We start from the raw sequence: 18712 nt of genomic DNA on the forward strand, positions 1-18712 counted from the left end.
TTCAGATCTATAGCTGGCATAATTTTTAGATATCTCAGCAAGAACGCCCAGGTAGAAATCTGGTCTAGAAGAAAGTTTGGCCCTGAATTTTTCCCCGAGTATAGTTTGGATCTGTCCCAAAAATTTAACTTGGACCCCCATGTGTAATGGGGGACGGCAAGCATGGACGGATTCTTTATCTAAAATGTGCAGGCCCAGGCTTGTTTCTACAGTTTTTCTTAGAAATTATTCTGGAATTCTGTCCCTAGGGGTTCTTAGGGTCCCCATTAAAATAAACTAAAAGGTTAACTGAAGGTTCAGAATAAAAATACTGGTTTTTCCCTGATCGGACCCGGCCAGATCTAGGAAAAGTACAGATAGATATTTTTTAACCAAAACCTGGGAAAAATCGTAGAAAATTTACAACGAAAAGCCAGGACCCGTCCGGATTTTCCAAGCTAATATTTCCCATACGCCCTGCTAAAAATTGTCAGTTTAACGCCAAGACAGAAGTATGGGCCTCACTTGTTTGCCAAGACGTAGCCTATCTAAACAAATTTAGAAGGGCTATAGTATGACCCAGAATGATATTTAGTCTGTTTAATCAGTAGCGTTTGCCAGTCTTTGCTGCCAGTCTTTGCTGCCAGAAAAAAAAAAGTTTGGGTCTTACTTTGGTAGTTGGTGACTGACGAGCTAGTCGGGGCCATAATAAAGTCCAGAGTGAATTTCTACCAGGGCGAAGCCCGTATATATTCAGGGAAGATCGAGGAAAATTTCTACCTGGGCGTTCTTTTCATGTATATTTTAACAAACTGATTCATTTCTTTTTTTAAAATATTAAATTTTAATGCGTCGCAATAAAAAAATGTACATTCTAATATTCTGGATCCAAATGTTATAATAGAAGATTCTAAAGCATGAAAATACTGAATATTATAATTTTTATTTGTATGATATAGAAGATAGGAAACAGTAATAAAACAATGTGTTTCTAAATTGATATTTCTAATTTTACAAAATATTTAAAATTAGATAAATTAAATTAAAAATTAAATGTGAGATTGTAACACAAATTAATTTTAAATAATGGCAAAATAATTGGCAAAATTTTAAATAATTTGACAAATGTATGAAATTAGTTATTAATAGATATTTTAAAAAATTAGTATTAATATGTATGATATTATTTGTAATCGTAAATTCAATTGTGTGTGTGTTAGAAAACTTTGGTAGAAAAAATCATGACCTATTAAAGATGGTCGAAATCGATTCTAAAAATAAGAATGACATTATACAACTTTTCATATCGATTTTACCACATAATGCGGTCTTGAACTTTGTTGGACATAACGTAAACTACAAGGACATGATCGCCACGCATTCGAGGGATACCATAAGAATGCCTTATTCAATATTAACGAAGTGTCACTGCGCTAATGAAATTATACGCAATTGCATTGGGTTTCCTAACGGAAAGCGCAGAACGTCGCTTTCTGTGCTGCGAATATGTATCGTTCTAAATATGGTAAGAAATGGTGTGACCGATTGTTTGTTTATTGCAATTTATGCAAAATTAATAATATTAGCTTCTTATATATCAAATAACAAGGAAAAATCTTTAGAATTAAATTGATAATAATTTCTATAGAAGAAGATTGTTCTGTAATTTTCTATTCGCTTGTATATACTAATTTTTTTTCATTAAATTTTTGATAAATCTTCGGAAATCAATTGTTGGTATTTTGCGCGCTTTTTTTCACGAAACGTTCAACCGCGCGGGTTCAGTGATCCTCGCGATGTTCTGGTGGATTCTCGCAGCGACTGGAAATATCGTTCGAAACGAGGATATTTGTGGACCTCACAATGGTAGACGTCTGTACCTGGAACTGGGCGAGAGAGGCATTCTCTATGCGAAGAATGTCACCTTCGACAGAGACTCGCCGAGGCAGTCGCATCTCTACGCCACCAATAGCAACAGCTCCCATCATCAATGCAGTCTTGAACTAGTCACCTGTCCATCCTGCATGATAGTCGTTACCTTCAAAAATATCGCGCTGTCTCATCATTGCGGCGATGGAGGTGTCGTGATGGATAGTCCGTGCAGGTAGAACTAATCATCGGTGAATGCATCAGTGATTGTTCAGAATTTGGATCCCTTTCAAATTTCTCTCGGTTTATCTTAGATGCGTAGAATTGAAGAAAAATTGATTTTTATTAAATATAAAATCAAAGCTTGATTTTTGTATAATTAAATCTATTTCTTCTTGTATAATTAAATCTCTACTTTAGGAGATTTGGAACTTGAGACGAAATTCAGGACAAAAATGATTTATAATTCTATATATCGTGTAATATAAAAACCGCTTAAAAATCAAAAGCTATATGTAAAATCTAGCATACATAAAATTATAAATTGAATTGTGTATCAAACGTTGTCACGAAACATATCGTTTAAAACAGATTTCACTTATATAATATATTTTATTCTAGTATTTATTCTGAATTGTGGCTTTCAATGTATATCATACTCAGCGCTCGGTATATCACATTTCCAATAATCACAAGCTCATATGCTTCGAATATCCGCTTTATAGATGCGACTATGTGTGGCTCTCGGAACCACCCTACGAAGACGTTTCCGGCTCGCCGTTCTGCGGATCGTACGCACCGATTACATATAAATCGAGCACGAGAACGCTTTCTATAAACCTATTCTATAGCCAGTCTCACAAGTACGCGTTCACTATCGAATATACAGCAGAAAGTGAGTAGAGATGGAAATATTGTATTTTTATTGAAATTGTTGTCAAGAGTCAGATCAATTTTTTTCAAAACTGTGATATATGTAAATTTAACATCAAAATTAATGGCCTAATACAGGAATAGTGGTCTAGAAAATATTAATATTTTAAAATAAAATATTTAAGATAATAAGAATAATAAGAATAACTCGATGGGGCTTAATTAGATCGGAGCGGAATTTTTGTTCTTTATTCTATTTACGGAGTCTCGTGGATTTCTGACGCGCATATTTTCCGACGTGTTTCGATGTACACGCCTATCGTACAGCAGTTTGCGTGATCTTTTTATAAATCGACTGCCATCACGATCAACAAAGTATTCTGGAATCGACATTTTTGCAGGAAATAGACTGCATCTGAAAGGCACGGAAATGACATCGGGAGCGCCAACAAAAGGTTTGAACGGTACCGGCGGTGGTATTCTGACCTCACCGTTTTTCCCGGCTCGATATCCTCGTGATTTGGGCTTGGAGTATATTATAACGTGTCCTAACGAGGCTCTTTCCTGTCGCATCAGGTTACTGTTTAGCGACTTCCAATTAGCGACAGTTTCCATAATGGAGGTGCAATTTTTATTATTTTTTTACGTTAACTTTAATTCTTAGCGATGGAAGAAACTTTCCAGAGATAAATCAAGATCGACACACTTGGAGAAAGAAATGTCAAATCATCCGTCGTTTCTGTTTCTATTTCGATAGTTCTAATAGTCGGTTTTAGCAAAAAATTAAGATATTAGAATTCTAGGTATTTAATATTATTTTGACAATTTTTTGAACCTCTCCCAAGTTTGAGTATTATTTCTCGGCGAAAAATATCTTTGATTTCGCCAATAAATATTTTAAAATCTTTTCTTAGGATAAGTTGGTCACAAAACTTGCAGATTTCATTATATTCAAACGGATTTTAAGTATCGCTACATTTTAACATTTGTATATTTATCGTTACAGTTTTACGATTGGAACGGACAACGTTTAGACGTGAGTAGCGGAGCGCGATTTCGGCCGCCGGTTATAGTGAGCTCCGGTCCTTCATTGCTGATAAGATTTTACGCGAACGGCGGCGCCGGTCTTGGTTACAAAGCCTTTTATTCTTTTGTGATCGGCCATACGTATGACAAGTCTATACAGCCGATCACTGATTGCGGCGGATACGTGGAAAATCTGGGCGGCGCTATCACGATGATGAACATGGTCGGTCAAGGGGTAAAAACGTACGATTGTGTCTGGTTGATCAGGCCACCCAAGAACTTTTTGCACATGAAGTCACACATATATCTGAAGGTGGTGGATTTCGCTGACATGGGTGCGTGGCAAGATAAAATTTTCACACTAAATAACATTTAGAAAAGTTGGTGATTGTATCTCTGACAGAAATCAGACGCACAGTTTATTTCGTTTCTCTTTCTATTTTTCCCGATTGATCTAAATATTCTATCGTCTATTTTTATGTAGTGTAATTACACACAAGAGACATGGAATAGATGTAAAATGTGATTTTAAAACACCGATCGCGAAGAATGAGGAAAGTCGCGCTTTTTTGTAAATGCCACACTTGTGCACTTGTTATTTTTCAGCCGGCAACACGGAGCTGATCATCAAACAGGGTCCGACCTCGGCTTTGATGGCGTTAGAAGTGATTCGACATCCGGCGAATCACTTGCAGCTACTCAGGTACAGAGAACACATCGCACCGGTCACCAGCGGATTCCACGTGAGTCTTCGTGGTACGTTCGGTCCAAGCTCGCACTTGGCGATCGCTTACGCGACGTTCAGTTATATGGGTAAGTTTCGATAATAATGGATCGTAAAATAATTAAATCTTGCCATCTCAGGTAGAAATTTCTCTCGATCTTTCCTGAATATATACGGGCCCCGTATGGGAAATATTAGCTTGGAACATCTGGACAGGTCCTGGCTTTTCGCTGTAAATTTTCCACTATTTTTCCCAGGTTTTGGTTAAAAAATATCTATTTGTAGAGAAAAACCAGTATTTTTATTTTGAACCTTTAGGTTATTCTAACAGGATCTTTAGGTGCTCCTAGAAACGGGATTCCAGGATAATTTCTAAGAAAAACTGTAAAAGCCTGGGCCTGGGTACATTTTTAAATAAAGGATCCGTCCATGCTCGTTGTCCCTTATTACACATGGGTGCGAGCTAAATTTTTTAAGCTAAATTTCCGGACAGATGCAAGCTATACTCGGGGAAAAATATTCAAGGCCAGGCTTTCTTCTACACCAGATTTCTACCTGGGATATTATATGCTTTATTTATTTTTAATAAAATTGAACATTGCAGATTGCTTTGCGGGCACTGATTTTCTGTGCCAGAATCATAGATGCATCCCGAGTCAGTTAAATTGTGACGGCTTCGATCACTGCGGTGACAATAGCGACGAGCCAGCAACGTGTTTCCAAGGTACGCATTCATAATTTGAAACGATTGTAATTTAAAAATTTGATATAAAAAAGACTTTCGACTGTTGTTACGAAAATTATTTTTGGTACACAAAAATTATATGTATCGAGCAATTTTAAACCTCTGTAATTAGGAAAATTCAATGATTTTTCTCCGAGTTTCAATGTTTGAAAATTGCTCGATTTTGAAGTCTGACAAGTGTTTCCTATTTTTTGTGGAGTAGTGTACATTGTTATCTAAATTATTATCTAAAATAAAATAAATATATTAGTTATAACTATAAAATATTTTATGCTTGAACCATTTATAAGTTAATTTTAGAGTAAAATGTTGCGCACAGATTGGGAGATGCAGCCGCGGAATCGCAAGTGGCACATGAACAAAGCGAATTATTACTTTCCGAAAATCGATCGGTATCCAGATCTGAAAACGGCCACCCTGGTGTTTGTTGCCAGCAGCCTCGGTCTGATTGTTCTGATATCTGCTTTTATTATACTGCTGTACAGAATAGGAGCCAGAACAAGACAACAAAGAGAACTACAATCTCGTTTGGAAACAATCAGCGAGCTTCTAGGTATATGTTTACAATGTTTTTGCAAAAGATATTCATTTCAATCATATAGGAAGTCTTGAAAACAGTACGTGATTTAAATAAAAATTACTTAAGAGAAAAATAAATTATTTTTGATGATCAAAGCTGAAAATAATACATTTCTGTTTAGATCTAAAAAACATAACAAGAATCGACAACTCTTATTTTTAATTTATGGATTTATTAATCTGCATTTTCTTACTTTTAAATATTGAAATAAAATTCGGTTTTTCTTGAACAAAATATGAGGCAACGCATTGTTGCAGCAAATCACAGAAATGTTTTATTAAAAATTCACAAATATACACTTGTGCTATAAATTTATTTGTGCTTTTTAGAGAAACGCAATTGATACATTTGTATTAGTTTGTTTATGTAAGTTAATATATAATCGAGAATTTTTAAAAGTGAGTTCAAGTACGGAGAATAAATGTAGGAATTAGTTTCCATAAACTATGGAGAAAGCAAAACGACTCTCACGTCACTGTGGACAGTTTTTGATATTACAGACGGTGCACGGATCGATGAAATATCGATGCCGGATGATCCACCCGGCTACGAAGCTCCACCAGGCTATGAAGAGGTCGCAAAGCTCGTTTTGCAGAAAAAGAAAGCTCAATGCATGAATCGTGAATCTTGCAACAGAAGCTTTGCAAACCAGTAAAATATTCTTTCTCTTTCTTTTTAATTCATATTTTAATTTCTTATCGAATAATGTAGAACAATTCTTGCTGTAGAAAATTGGAAGGCAATCTTGATCACAAAATTTTGATTTTTATGTACAATTTCCAAGGATCAAGTGTTGAATTTTATGATTAAGGCACGACGAGGACGCGAATTCTTCTACCTTCTTAGTAGTGGATGGTGCGAGCAATAATCGCAGCAGACAAACGACCCCGGTAGTAACGGGAAACGATCGACGCACATTGCGGATACCCGAGAGTCCACCGCCTCCGTATATCACGCCTCCGGAAACAATATCAAAAGCTTTGAACTTAGCTGGTTTATCGGCATCAATGAGACAGATTTGCCCTGTCCGTCGCACTTGGCTGCGTCGCAGCGCGCAATATCCTTTATCCTCATCTGACGTTCATCCATCTGTCGGAGGTCCATTCTCGCGTGCGGACGCCGAAGATACATACCTGACTGATTGCATTCCTACAGACACGAATTGGATATCCGAAAGCTCCCCGAAAGATACTCAAGCTGTTCGAGAAACGGTCCAGGAAGATACAGAAGCATTGGAAGGGAATAGCCAACACGTTTCGGAAGAGAATTGCGACGAAGCCGCCAAACGGTAATTTTGAGAATTTTTACACGTATTAAATACATATTAATTTTTTAATTATTATTGTATTTAATTATTGTTTCAATTATTGAATTTCTTTCAAGAGCTGTTGACGAACCGGACGAGAAAAGCACCGGCTGCTCCTGCGAGGGTGCGTGCGGCTGCGCCAATAATAGTTCTAATCCGCAAGATCTGCCGATCGACAGTTCATCAATCTCCGTAACATCGATAAGCATCGATGATCGCGAAGTGCCGCAGTCAGATCGAACGGCGATCGCATCGTCTTCCACGGGAAAAACCGACGAATACCAAGAAGAAGACTTTTCTGTCTCGAAAAATGCCATTGTCAAACTTTTTGATTCCAAATCAACGAAGCCATCTCATCACAGTGCCAACTCGACGGCAACGTCTTCGCCCTCCCAAACTTTGCGCCGCTCTTCCAGAGAGCCGTCCCATGACAGTTGCGTCACCAAGATCTCGACGATCAGCGCGTGCAGTTATGACAAACTGCAGGACGAATTCGAAATCGTGTCGGAGGTGGCTAGCAGTGTCGGATGCACCACGAATCCCAGTACGGCGGCCAACACACCGAGTAACGTGCCGAAGAATATTATCGACAAACGTGGACGGTTCGGCAGTCAGCGATACTCCAGCTGCGACCTGGACAGCCTCTACGAGGGCATTCAGATACTCGATTCGTACCTGGCGCGCAGGAGTCTCAATATCGGCCACGGATCTCAGCAATCGGTCACTGTGATGTTATTTGGCACTCCGGAGCATGGCTCAACCCGCGATCGAGTCGCATCGTCGCAGCAAACCAGGAAAAAGAGATGTATGCACGCTCGCATCTGGCACTCCAGCGAAGATGCCTCAATGAATTAATTCATCCTCGATCAAAGAAGTAGAAAGATAATATAATATTGAAATCTTTCTTTGATGAAGAGAGAATAATGATCGAGAGAAAAAAAATAGAATATAATTTTATAAATATCAGAGTCTTCTCGAGATTTTGATTGCTTATACGAATATAATAATAAAGATTTCGAAAATTATATATAATTTCTAATAACAATTACATTTTTATAAATTTATTTATCTAATTGAATTGCGTTGAATTTTAAATCTGTCTTATTTATAATAAGCAAAAAAAAAGATAAAAAATATTATCATATAATGTATTATTAATTATTTTATAATTTGGTATCAAGTAAAAATATTCTATATATGTTGTCATAATCGAGTAGATAAATTTCTAATAAAAACATAATTATCCAGCAATCAATTGTATTATATCTGATTGAAATAATTTTGTAAGTCTTATGTTTAGAAGAAAAGAAGGGCAAAATGAGAGCAATCCATATAATGTTAGTAATAATTTAATTATTTATCATAAAAACATGCTATCTTCAAAGACGTGTACGCAGATCTTTGTAGACAGTTTGTGAGATAACAATTTTATTCGTAAAATTGTTCAACCAAATTTTGCGTTTGTATTTAAAATCAAAATTTTAGTAACTGGAAATTGTATAACCAAAGATATGTATGCTTAAAGAATATAACGCACTGAGAAATGTTTTTGGCAATTGACATCTACTTCTATCGTCTACAAAATTCGATTCGATTTGACATGGCCGACAGAGACTTTTCAAGTAGGCAATCTCTAAATAATCACAAAGTACTCACTGATTACGTCTCTTTAAATCATAGAGACTTACGTCATCTAAAGAATAAAGCGTACATAATGTCGTAGTAAAATATATATTACGATATTTTCATTGGCCTTTGTGTTTTCAGCTTACACGTAAAACTCCATATTCGTCGTACGCGAGGGCGATCATACGCTTCGTAATAAATTGAATGTACAGTGTTTTAGGCCCTCAGAGAATACTTTCAAAATAAATTCTTTCGTAAATTAAATTAAAAATCAATTTTATAATTGAAAAGTTCTAACAAAGCGTGTCATGTCTCATTAATCTATGATATCTCATTTTTGCTAAGCAAAAATAGATCCCAAATTCATTACAGAACTTGTTCATAAAATTTATTAAATGAGTGTGGAAGCTGTAAAGTTATTATTATGAACGCAATATTTTGGTTTAGTGCTCGTTCACGTAACACAACGCAGTTTATGATGATCGCCGTCGGTGCGAGAAGTAGAGAAGTTCGTTTTAACGCTCAGTTAGCACAGAACGGATTTGGCACTTCTTGTAAGAGAGGCACACGCGTTACACTTACAAATCAGCTAATGCCTTCTGGTACGTTCGTGAGAAGAAACGAGCGTTGTACATTGCCGATATCGTATTGCGCAAATACGTTCACGTTCTTCCGGCAAGCAGCTCTTTTGTGTTTATACCGCACTTACGCTTTCATGTATCTTTAAAGTACATTGATCCGAATGTAACGTGTCGTATGTTTGCAATCGATTGACGTGCAACGATGCGTGGAAAAAATTACAGCTAGCGATGCGCACCTTTGGTAAGTTACGTTCGATATGTACGAACGATATGTACCTAACATATATAATACATTAATTACATATTCGATAAATTATAAAAACTAAAGACTAGGCTTCATTACTAGGTTCATTTTCCACGCAATGCTTGTTCTCTCACGACTATTCACTCGCGATTAAACTACATAAATGAAGAGCGGAAAACAAATATCAGCTAATTGTCAAAAGTAATATTTACGATTTCACGAATATACAAAACTCTTCAAATAACAGAAGTATTTTTCGTATTAATTTAAGGTCTTGAGTTTTTTAATAATGTTTCGATAAAATAATGTTTCGGGTATCTAAAAACTGTCGGCATTTAGCTGATATTTACATTCCAATATATGCATCTCTCCAAATGTCTTTGTAACTTGAAATTTTTGGCATTTAGCTGATAATTAGTTTTCATCGTCAATAACAACAATCTTACTTAAACGTATCAATGAATCTATTTCATTGATACCGAACCAACTATTGATTCATCGTTTATTATTCAAATGCCATGCTACGGCCTCAGAAAAATCTAGTTCTAGCTATTCTTGGTAAACGGAGATATGTCCACTTATATCCACTCAGGTCCCTAGTTCCTTGAGATGAGGCAGTCAACTTTTGTGCAAAGCAAGCATATCGATATAACTATGCCTCGTTTGCGCGCGTACAACTTAGAAGCCGATTTAGAGCCACCGTATTACATTACATATTTAACAAAACGGTCAAATCGATCGGTGCACAAAAGAGACGTGTCACGTAGGCTTTTTGTTATCCAAGTTTTTTTTTTGCTTCGTAAAAGCTCTAAGCAGCTCTCGAAGAGCAAAGTTCAAATATTCTAGAACCGCTGTGTATTTGATGTGATACTTTTTTCTAGGCGAAAGATATACGCGTGTGATTGAATCTCCGAACTCATTTCTACGAAAAGTTGACTCCTCCCCGCGGTGATCGATTCAGTTTGATGCTACGCTAATGAAGTACAAAGTTTCGACAATCCGAGTTCGCGGTGCGTCTATTTCATGCAATGACAATACTGCTTCATGCCGCGATTCAGACACTTGGCGCTCGTGGCGTACGGGTTGATTCTGCTGACCTCGCTGTCGGACAGGGTGTAATTGCCGTCGCCGTGGTACCTGATGGTGACCTCGAACTTGCCGGTGCCGGGCGTCGTTTGAATCAAGTAGAAGTACGTGAGGCTGGACGCGCCTTCCATGCCGAAGTCGATCACTTGGTCCACCCGGTGCACCTTCTTCAGCTTGAGCCGCGCGCACAGCCGCCGGCCCTTCTTGTCCTTGTAACTTTTCACGATACTCTCTATGTGGTCTAGGAACTTGCGCACGCCGCCGGTGGCGATTTTCTCCTTCACGTCGATCGACTTGAAGGCCGTGCAGGTGCACCAGTGATAAGCCACCCCCGCGTCCTGGCAGCCTCTCTCTCTCGAGACAGGCGCGAACAGGGACTGGCAGGTGGAACATCCAGGACTGGGATCGGCGTCGCCGCCGCCGCCGGCGAGGACGTCCCGCAGGGTCTCGTAAAGGTCGAACGGCGACGTGAGTCGATTCTGGTTCACGGCGAGGGCGCGATGGGCCTCGGGATTCTCCCGACGGAACCACTCGGGCAGCCAGATGTAGATATACGGCAGTCTCTCTTCGTACCAGCCGACGAAGGTGTTGCGAAAATCGCCCCACCGCATACCGTGGTCGCTCAGGAAGACGATCATCGAATCATTCAACACCCCCTCCTGTTCTAGGAATTCGAACCTTTTCAACATGTTAGCGTCCATCGACGAGATGCCGTTCATGTTGTCGTGGCTGATAGTGTTCGTCCAGAAGAAGCCGAAGTACGGCACGCCGAGAAAGGTGCGGGCGAAATTCACGGCGTAGTCGAAGATCCGCTCGAAGCTCAGCTCAGGGCCGGTGCAATATTTCATGTTAAATCTGCGAGTAGAAATTTTTTTCAAAATCAACGCTTATTATTCATAAAATACATTGCTTAACAAAACGCTAATTTGCATGAAGCTGATTTTTTCAAATTTGCGATCTCAATATCTTGTTACAGATTGGATTATATATTTCTTTTCTCGTTATTGCTTTAAACAGTAATGTAAATTAAAATCGCTTTACCTTTTTTTGACCTTGAGCAGCTTCTCGCTCGCCAGCATGTATGGTCTCAGGTAGTAATCGGTGGGCGGCTCGACGAAGCCGACCTTGAGGTAGTTGAACGTGTTAAGTATGGTCTCGTCTTCACCGTAGGCCGTGACGTAGCCAGCGTTGCGGAAGTTGTACCAGAGGAAGGGACAGTTGTCGAGCTTGTAGGCCACCGTCGGCTTGCACCGCGCGTATGCCTGCTGCGGCATCTGACCGGTCAGAATTGCCATCAGATTCGGAAACGTATTGTCGCCGATCTTGTTGTAGCCTTTCAGGCCGATCCAGCCGGTTTCGCGTAGGTACCTCTCAGTTTTCGGCATCGTGCGGTAGAAGTTCAGTCGGCTGACGCTGTCGATGCCGAGCACAAGCACGCTCAGCTTCCTCGAAAAGTTTCCGTATTGACTACTATTGTGATCCACGCGATCGCGCACCTTTTCCGGATTCAAGATCGCGTGAACGTTCTCGTATACTATTTTCGTCGACGACTTCGCGTTCTTCGTCTTCGCTTTGGGCTTCGCGTTTGTCGCCGACTTGCACGACACGTACACCACCTCGACCTCGCGCGGAAGTGTCACTTGTCCCGTAAAGTTTTCACATTGCTTGACTCTGTTGAGCAGAAAGAATCGCCAAGTGTGTTTTGCAGAAAATTCGAATCGTATGGGTGAAATAAATTTAAAAAAAATTTTTTTAATACGCAGTCTGTTCCGCGTCATAAATAGGTAAATTAATCACTTCTTGCTTTTCACCAAGCTAAATTTTGTTTGCTCAAGTACATCGTTTATCATAAAAATTGACGCAACTAAATAACATAATTGATTAGATCTGCGAATTAAGATACAGATTTTCTTTAAATAAGATTCGCTTTAAGGTGCGACAATTTCTTTTAAGATGACATTTGAACTTTCAATAGATAGAGTAATGATTACAACTCTTACGATATCGTAGAGTCGTAGTTGTCCTTTTTAGGTTTGTCCACCTTCGGCCTGATGACGGACGACCAGCAGCAGGCGACGTCGCTACGCGTGGTCGTTGCGGCTGGATCGAGGGAGAGAAGCACACTGCCGTTAGGTTCCGCCGAAATGTGCGAGAGGACGAGATTGTTCGGACACTTCTCCAGTTTCTCTTTCCTCACGAATTTCACGATGGACGGATCCAGAGGCTCTTTGGACAGCATGTGACACTTCGGATTCCACACGAGATAACCGTCCACCATGCCTGTCGCGGAATGTAAGCCGCTATAATTTTAATGTCTTCGAAGTTCGTTGATAATAAGAACAAAATCTTTCACAAGGAACATTACGAAAATTGACGTTTAAATATTTAAATATATCGAAGAAACTTACACGAGACCTGTGCGAGATATTCGTGTACAACTGTTGAAATATTTAGAGTTCTATTTCTAAATTGGTTTTGTCATGTTAAGTTGTACGGCATCGTCGTAAATAGATAAGATCGATGCCACGAAACCAATCGTTAATTTGACACTTTCAGAATATCAAAGTTTTCGAAAAGAAATTTACTGCAATCCGTTCCTTATTAATCGGACGTAATATTAATAAATGAATTTAAATGTAAAAGTATTGCGCGAGTTATTATAAAATACGTGAAATATTAACGCATTCACAATCTGTATCTGCAAACATGAATATCGTTTTTACTGTTTAAAATAACGCAATAATCTCATAATGTGAACACATAATGTGAATCTTTCTCTAAACACTATAAGTGTCATATCTGCAATGTTTGCAAATATTTGATTTGAAATTTTTGAGATAACACGGCCGGATTGACGTACGAGCCAACGTACTTTATCAACGTGATAAAGTGGACGTGTCAAAGTAAATGAGATACTCTATTATAGACAGATATACGATACTTCGTATTTATTATAATAATTAGAGTCTCGGTTTTCACCTATTTCAGCATTTTCGAATTATTTTATCAAATTGCAAATTATAAAATTTTCGTATTCTTATTGTGCGTTTCTCAAATTTTGTCGAGGAATTTATACGTCTTGAATGTCCTGCGATAACAAAAATGTACGTCGAGTGCTTTAAATCGCGACTCAACGAAATGCGAGAACGCTTCTTACCTTCCGCGACGTTGTATGACTTGAAGGACGGATACTGCAGCGTGTCGTACTCGTAGTCGGCGCACGGTATGAGGTAAAGGGTGACGACGATCAGGCACGGCAGCAGAACCAGAACGAGGCCGGGTCGTCGGCAGAAGCACTCGGTGAAGCGTGACCATTTCGCCTTCCACATCATGTTGCGCCTTTCTCGGGGTCAAAAGAGATCAGAGGTGATTCCGCATGATCTCGTGAATTCCGTCACGTTTGCGTCGACCTCGCTGTATTTGTGATCGGCTTACTGTCGTCGAGGATGTCTCAACTGTTCGTCTCTTGCGTTTCGATTCCCTCGTACGGCATTGTCGATCGCGACGTAAACATTCGTCCTTCCGCGACTCACCGTTCTCCTCGTCCTCGGCGTCCTCGTCCTCTCGACGAAGGAAGGCGGTCATCGAGCGGCCGCCGTGCTCTGCGAAGACGCTGAGGCGAGATCAGTTATCTCGCTACCCCAAGTCACTTCCTGAAATCGAGAGTGAGCCGCTTTCAACGTCTTACCTCGCAAAATGGGAATTTATTTCTCTACCAATACATATCTCTTCTTTAATTCCAGTTAGATTTTTTTTTAATTGCGCTTTCTTTTTTATGGTTGAGGTAATTTTTAAATAAAACGAGTTATATATTAATAAATAATTTTAAAAATTTGAAGTTTAGGCTCGCAAAATTTAAATCGATGGAGTAGCAAGAGGATCTCAAGCCAAAGAAGATTGTAGATATCTAGTCTTGATATCTTTCATTATAATTAATGTATTTCGTAAGCAGCAAACGTTTCGGCTAATCATTCAGCCATCTTTATAGCTACCGTTACAAATCTGTTTGTTAGAAGACTGTAGATTCAATTCGTCGTTATTGAAACTCTTTTGGAAGTGAAGTCACGTATGCGATTGCGAGAAAATCTTATTTATGTAGGTGTTAGTCGAATGTCACTTCTCAACTGTTGAGAACATGGTGACATTCGACTAACACCTACATAAATAAGATTTCCTCCTGCTACTCCATCGATTTAAATTTTAAAAATATTTACAAATTATAGCAATTTATAAAATATAATACAATTAATGCGCTGTAACTCCTTCTTAAAAAATACTGAAGTATCTGATTGGTCCCTTATCGCCAATTGTGTCAACTTTTCCCATTTCATCAGTTAAGGATTAAAGTGGCACAGCATCAAGCTGATTAGATAAATGCCGGTCGTGTTATGGCAGACTTGTACGTTCTTCTCTTGGTACTCTAGTAATCGTGTGCGCTACAAAGTTGTCGCGAGTTGGCTCCAATTTTGTTCCGACGGATGTATCTTCGATAACAAATTATCTCCGTAACTTAATTTCCGGTGGTTTTTATGCGAGGTAATTCGCGCTTTGATAATAACTAAATATATAACTAAAGGCGAAAATTCTTCATTACTTTCGTTCAAGTTAAATTGCGCAATATTTCTTTTTAACGACGAAATGCAGAAATTTTGTTCCAACAATTCTCAACAGTTTTTCAAAACTCTTCGCTTTTAGAATGTTCCCCTTTAAAATTTTTTTTTAATACCAAGTAAATTATACAACATCTAATTTTTCCAATAAGCAAAAGAATATTTTAGATTGTATTACAGTCTTTCTATTTTTATCACAAATCTCATCTGCATGAATCATTTAATTGCGCATTTTCTAGTTGTATAAGATAAGAAGTACATTATGACTACACCTGTAGTCGTAGTAAAACATATAAATTCAGCGATAAACGGAAATTTCCACGTAACACACAAGTGTCGTTCAATGCATGTGTTTTATTATTGCGCAATATTTATCGAAAGAACAGAAAAGTCTGCAAAAATAATTTGAACGAAGCGTAACCGCGCGAATGTTTTGGTGAGCCAGATGATTCGACACTTGAAACAATATAGCTGTCCAACGCGGATTGACTGATACGCGAATCAAAACCAATTTTGTTTGGTTACGCATAAAGGATTCACTGGGTTCTCCGAAACAGAGATAACATTTCTGATACGCCGCGCCACGTTTTATAGATTCGGATAGCGAAAGGCCAGATAAAATAAACTCTCTTCGTATTGTAAGAAGCATGTAATTGAATATCGGACTTTGAATGATGGGCCATGCTGCAGCAGCTGACAAAAGCAGCGTTGTAAAGCATGACGCAAAGCTACTTTATAAGTTCGAGGAATGAATTTCAATAAATCAATATAGAACAAAATAGACTCACGTAAATAACCATGTATACAGTATATACGCTTATAGTACATTTTATTCTTAAGAGGCTACAAAAATAAACATTCTATTAAAATTATGCAAGACAAAATAATTAAAATTTAATTTCTTTTAATATAAGGTAATTTTTTAGTACATACAAGGCTAAGATTTTACATTTTTTTTTATATTTTCGTGGATATTTTATATTTAATATAGATTTTTTGATAAAAATATAGTCTTTGAGTTATTATTATTAAAAATTGGAGATTTTACAAATTAAACTTTAGGTATGCAATTAGTTAAGAAATGCCTTTTCTGATTTAATTTATAGCGTGACACCGATATCGCGCCCAATAATCACCCTCGTGACATAAATATATAAATGTGCAAACTCAATTATTTTCATGACTGTAGACACACTTGTTTAGAATTTCAATATTTCCAAAAATAAAAAAAAAAAAATAAATAAAGTGCTGATCTAAAAAAAATAAATAAAAGATTAGACCGTAATACATAAAGTTGATTTCTCATAAGCTCCTTTGAAGTAACAATCACACAAAACTAGAAGATTATAGATCAGTGATTTAGCACAAGGATAATGATATCTCGAAACACAATCAGCACACATATCTCGCTGTCTGCACATGAATGGACGTGGAACCACCTTGCGAGGTTCCTTCCAATTACCTCTTGAACGTGCGTGTTGACGTACGGATGGGAGGCGGCTCGGATCGTGGTGCAATCCCGACGTATCTGCTCGGATGCTACGGTGCAAACGCGCGAATCGCAATGCTGCTTATTCCGGTTTTCGTTTCGCGATACCGTCGCACGAGCGGAGGGATGTTTTCAGCATAACGAGCCTCGGCACGAGATCTCACCCCGCTCACGGCGAGTGAGGGTTGCGGCGAAGTTTAATCGAATCGAGTCTGGCCGGGCCGATGCGCGCGTGTGCCACCCACGCTGCAACCAGGCAACTCCGTCGCCGACTGACGAAGATTCGCGCATACGTCGTCGTCGCCCTTGTCGTCGTCGTCGTCGTCGACGACCACCAGCGTACCTCCACTCGTGCGCCGTGCCGGTCTGCGCCCGTCGACTCGATGCGGCGTGGCGTAGCGCTGTTGCCCGAGATACGCTCTCTCGCATTTTCAATAATGCTTTCGAAATCCATTCCGCAAAATTCTCCATTCGAAAATTTTATTTGCCTACGGCTGATATTGATGTTAAATCAAATTTCGAGATATTAGTCAAAAAATACAAGAAAATTTATATTCTAAGGTTTTTTTGTTTTATTTTCCAAAGTTTCTAAAAACTGCGGAAGAATAGCTCACCTGCAAAGTTAAGCTGATTGATTGACTATCAAAAGTAAGTTCCAAATATATCACCTGATTTATTTCTTTCATTCTCTAAGCTTTCCTCCGATAAAAGCGGAGAAATATTTCATCTGCAGAGTTAAGTTTATCAATTAATGAAATTTAATTATAAAAATTAATATTAAAAATATTGATTTTATTCCACAGTTTCACTTAAAGATACATGATATAATATACGATTAAATAAATCAGAGTTGCACATTTAATCAGTGGAAAGATTTAAGATAACAAGTTTTACCTAGATAGATAGTGAATCATACTTAATAATTTCGTAATTAGTTTCACAATTAGAAATAAAAATTACAAAAAGAATACCTTACACGTGAAAAGGTAATTTGACGAAAGTTAAAGAAAGTTTATTATGAGTTAATTAAATATTTAATTTTAAGGTAAGAATGTGAGATTTTTATAAAGTAGAACAAACAAAATTGTGTTGGTATGCTTCAATATCTTAAAGAATCGATGAACCAATTCGCCTTACTCCAATCATTTCGAAATATTCGATCGTTTCCAGTAGATTTGTTTTAAAATGTAATATATCAGATATCTTTACGTGTCGATGAACTTTTTATTTATTCAATGTTCTTCTCGGATTCTGATATCGAATTCTTATTAAGGTCCGTTACTTATTACGCCAACTGGATTTTAAGTAATACCAGTTAATTCAATTTTATAAATAAGATTGCAAGCACTGTTACAAGTAAATTGTTAATCAATAAATTCGAGATTAGTTGACTGTGCTGTAATTTGATTTAAAGAACTAAAATTGTTTTAATTTAAAATTACTTAAGATTATCCTGATATTAAAAGATTGAAATTGAGTTATAATTGAATTGTAAATAAAATAAAGGTTACTCAATATTTAATTAGAAATAAAAAAATTCTTCTTAAATAATTTATTAAATAAAATTGCTTAAGTCTGAAATTACTTCAAAACGAAAATAATGATTTGCTTTATATATAAAATTGTTATATCAGATTATATTGTATTTACTGGTATTATATTGTGATTATAGAACTTGCGCTTGTTTGCTATTTTTATAATATTATTTATATATTTATAGCTACCTACACATTTTATAGAAAAATTAAAAAAATATCTGGAATAAATATCAATTAAATCACGAAATCATTAAGATGCGATGACCGTCAATTATAAAACGAATTGATATAGAATTCCAATGTCACTATTTTCGATCGTATTATTCAGCATTAAAAAATTAAAAGTTATTACAGAAAAATATACGTACAAAATACATGATTAAATTCTCCAGTCACGCCATTAATAAGCGTTACGTTAATTTCTGCGTTGTGAACT

General features: G+C 37.6%; 2 protein-coding genes across 4 annotated transcripts; one reads left to right on the top strand and one right to left on the bottom strand.

Annotated features, from left to right (window-relative positions):
• Positions 1-1413: 1413 nt before the first annotated feature.
• Positions 1414-8658, top strand: Culd (CUB and LDLa domain). Of its 3 annotated transcripts, none has more exons than XM_012369600.2 (11): positions 1414-1504; positions 1765-2083; positions 2574-2743; positions 3123-3343; positions 3728-4082; positions 4354-4560; positions 5076-5195; positions 5536-5769; positions 6282-6447; positions 6608-7084; positions 7180-8658. In XM_012369600.2, the coding sequence occupies exons 1-11, from the start codon at positions 1486-1488 to the stop codon at positions 7955-7957; spliced, it is 3066 nt and encodes a 1021-aa protein (XP_012225023.2). In that variant the 5' UTR covers positions 1414-1485; the 3' UTR covers positions 7958-8658. The 3 variants fall into 3 exon arrangements, with proteins under 3 accessions (XP_012225023.2, XP_012225031.2, XP_067211651.1); XM_012369608.2 differs by having other exon boundaries at positions 6297-6447; XM_067355550.1 differs by having other exon boundaries at positions 1454-1504; positions 1798-2083.
• Positions 8436-17100, bottom strand: LOC105673954 (uncharacterized). The gene is made up of 5 exons (XM_012369965.2): positions 16712-17100; positions 13797-14292; positions 12640-12919; positions 11681-12310; positions 8436-11494 (listed from the first exon to the last, which is right to left on the bottom strand). Exons 2-5 carry the CDS (start codon positions 13969-13971, stop codon positions 10570-10572), a joined length of 2010 nt encoding a protein of 669 aa, XP_012225388.1. The 5' UTR covers positions 13972-14292; positions 16712-17100; the 3' UTR covers positions 8436-10569.
• Positions 17101-18712: the final 1612 nt, after the last annotated feature.

The sequence above is a fragment of the Linepithema humile genome, chromosome 5 (genome assembly GCF_040581485.1).
Source record: "Linepithema humile isolate Giens D197 chromosome 5, Lhum_UNIL_v1.0, whole genome shotgun sequence".
In the NCBI taxonomy this organism is placed as follows: domain Eukaryota; kingdom Metazoa; phylum Arthropoda; class Insecta; order Hymenoptera; family Formicidae; genus Linepithema; species Linepithema humile.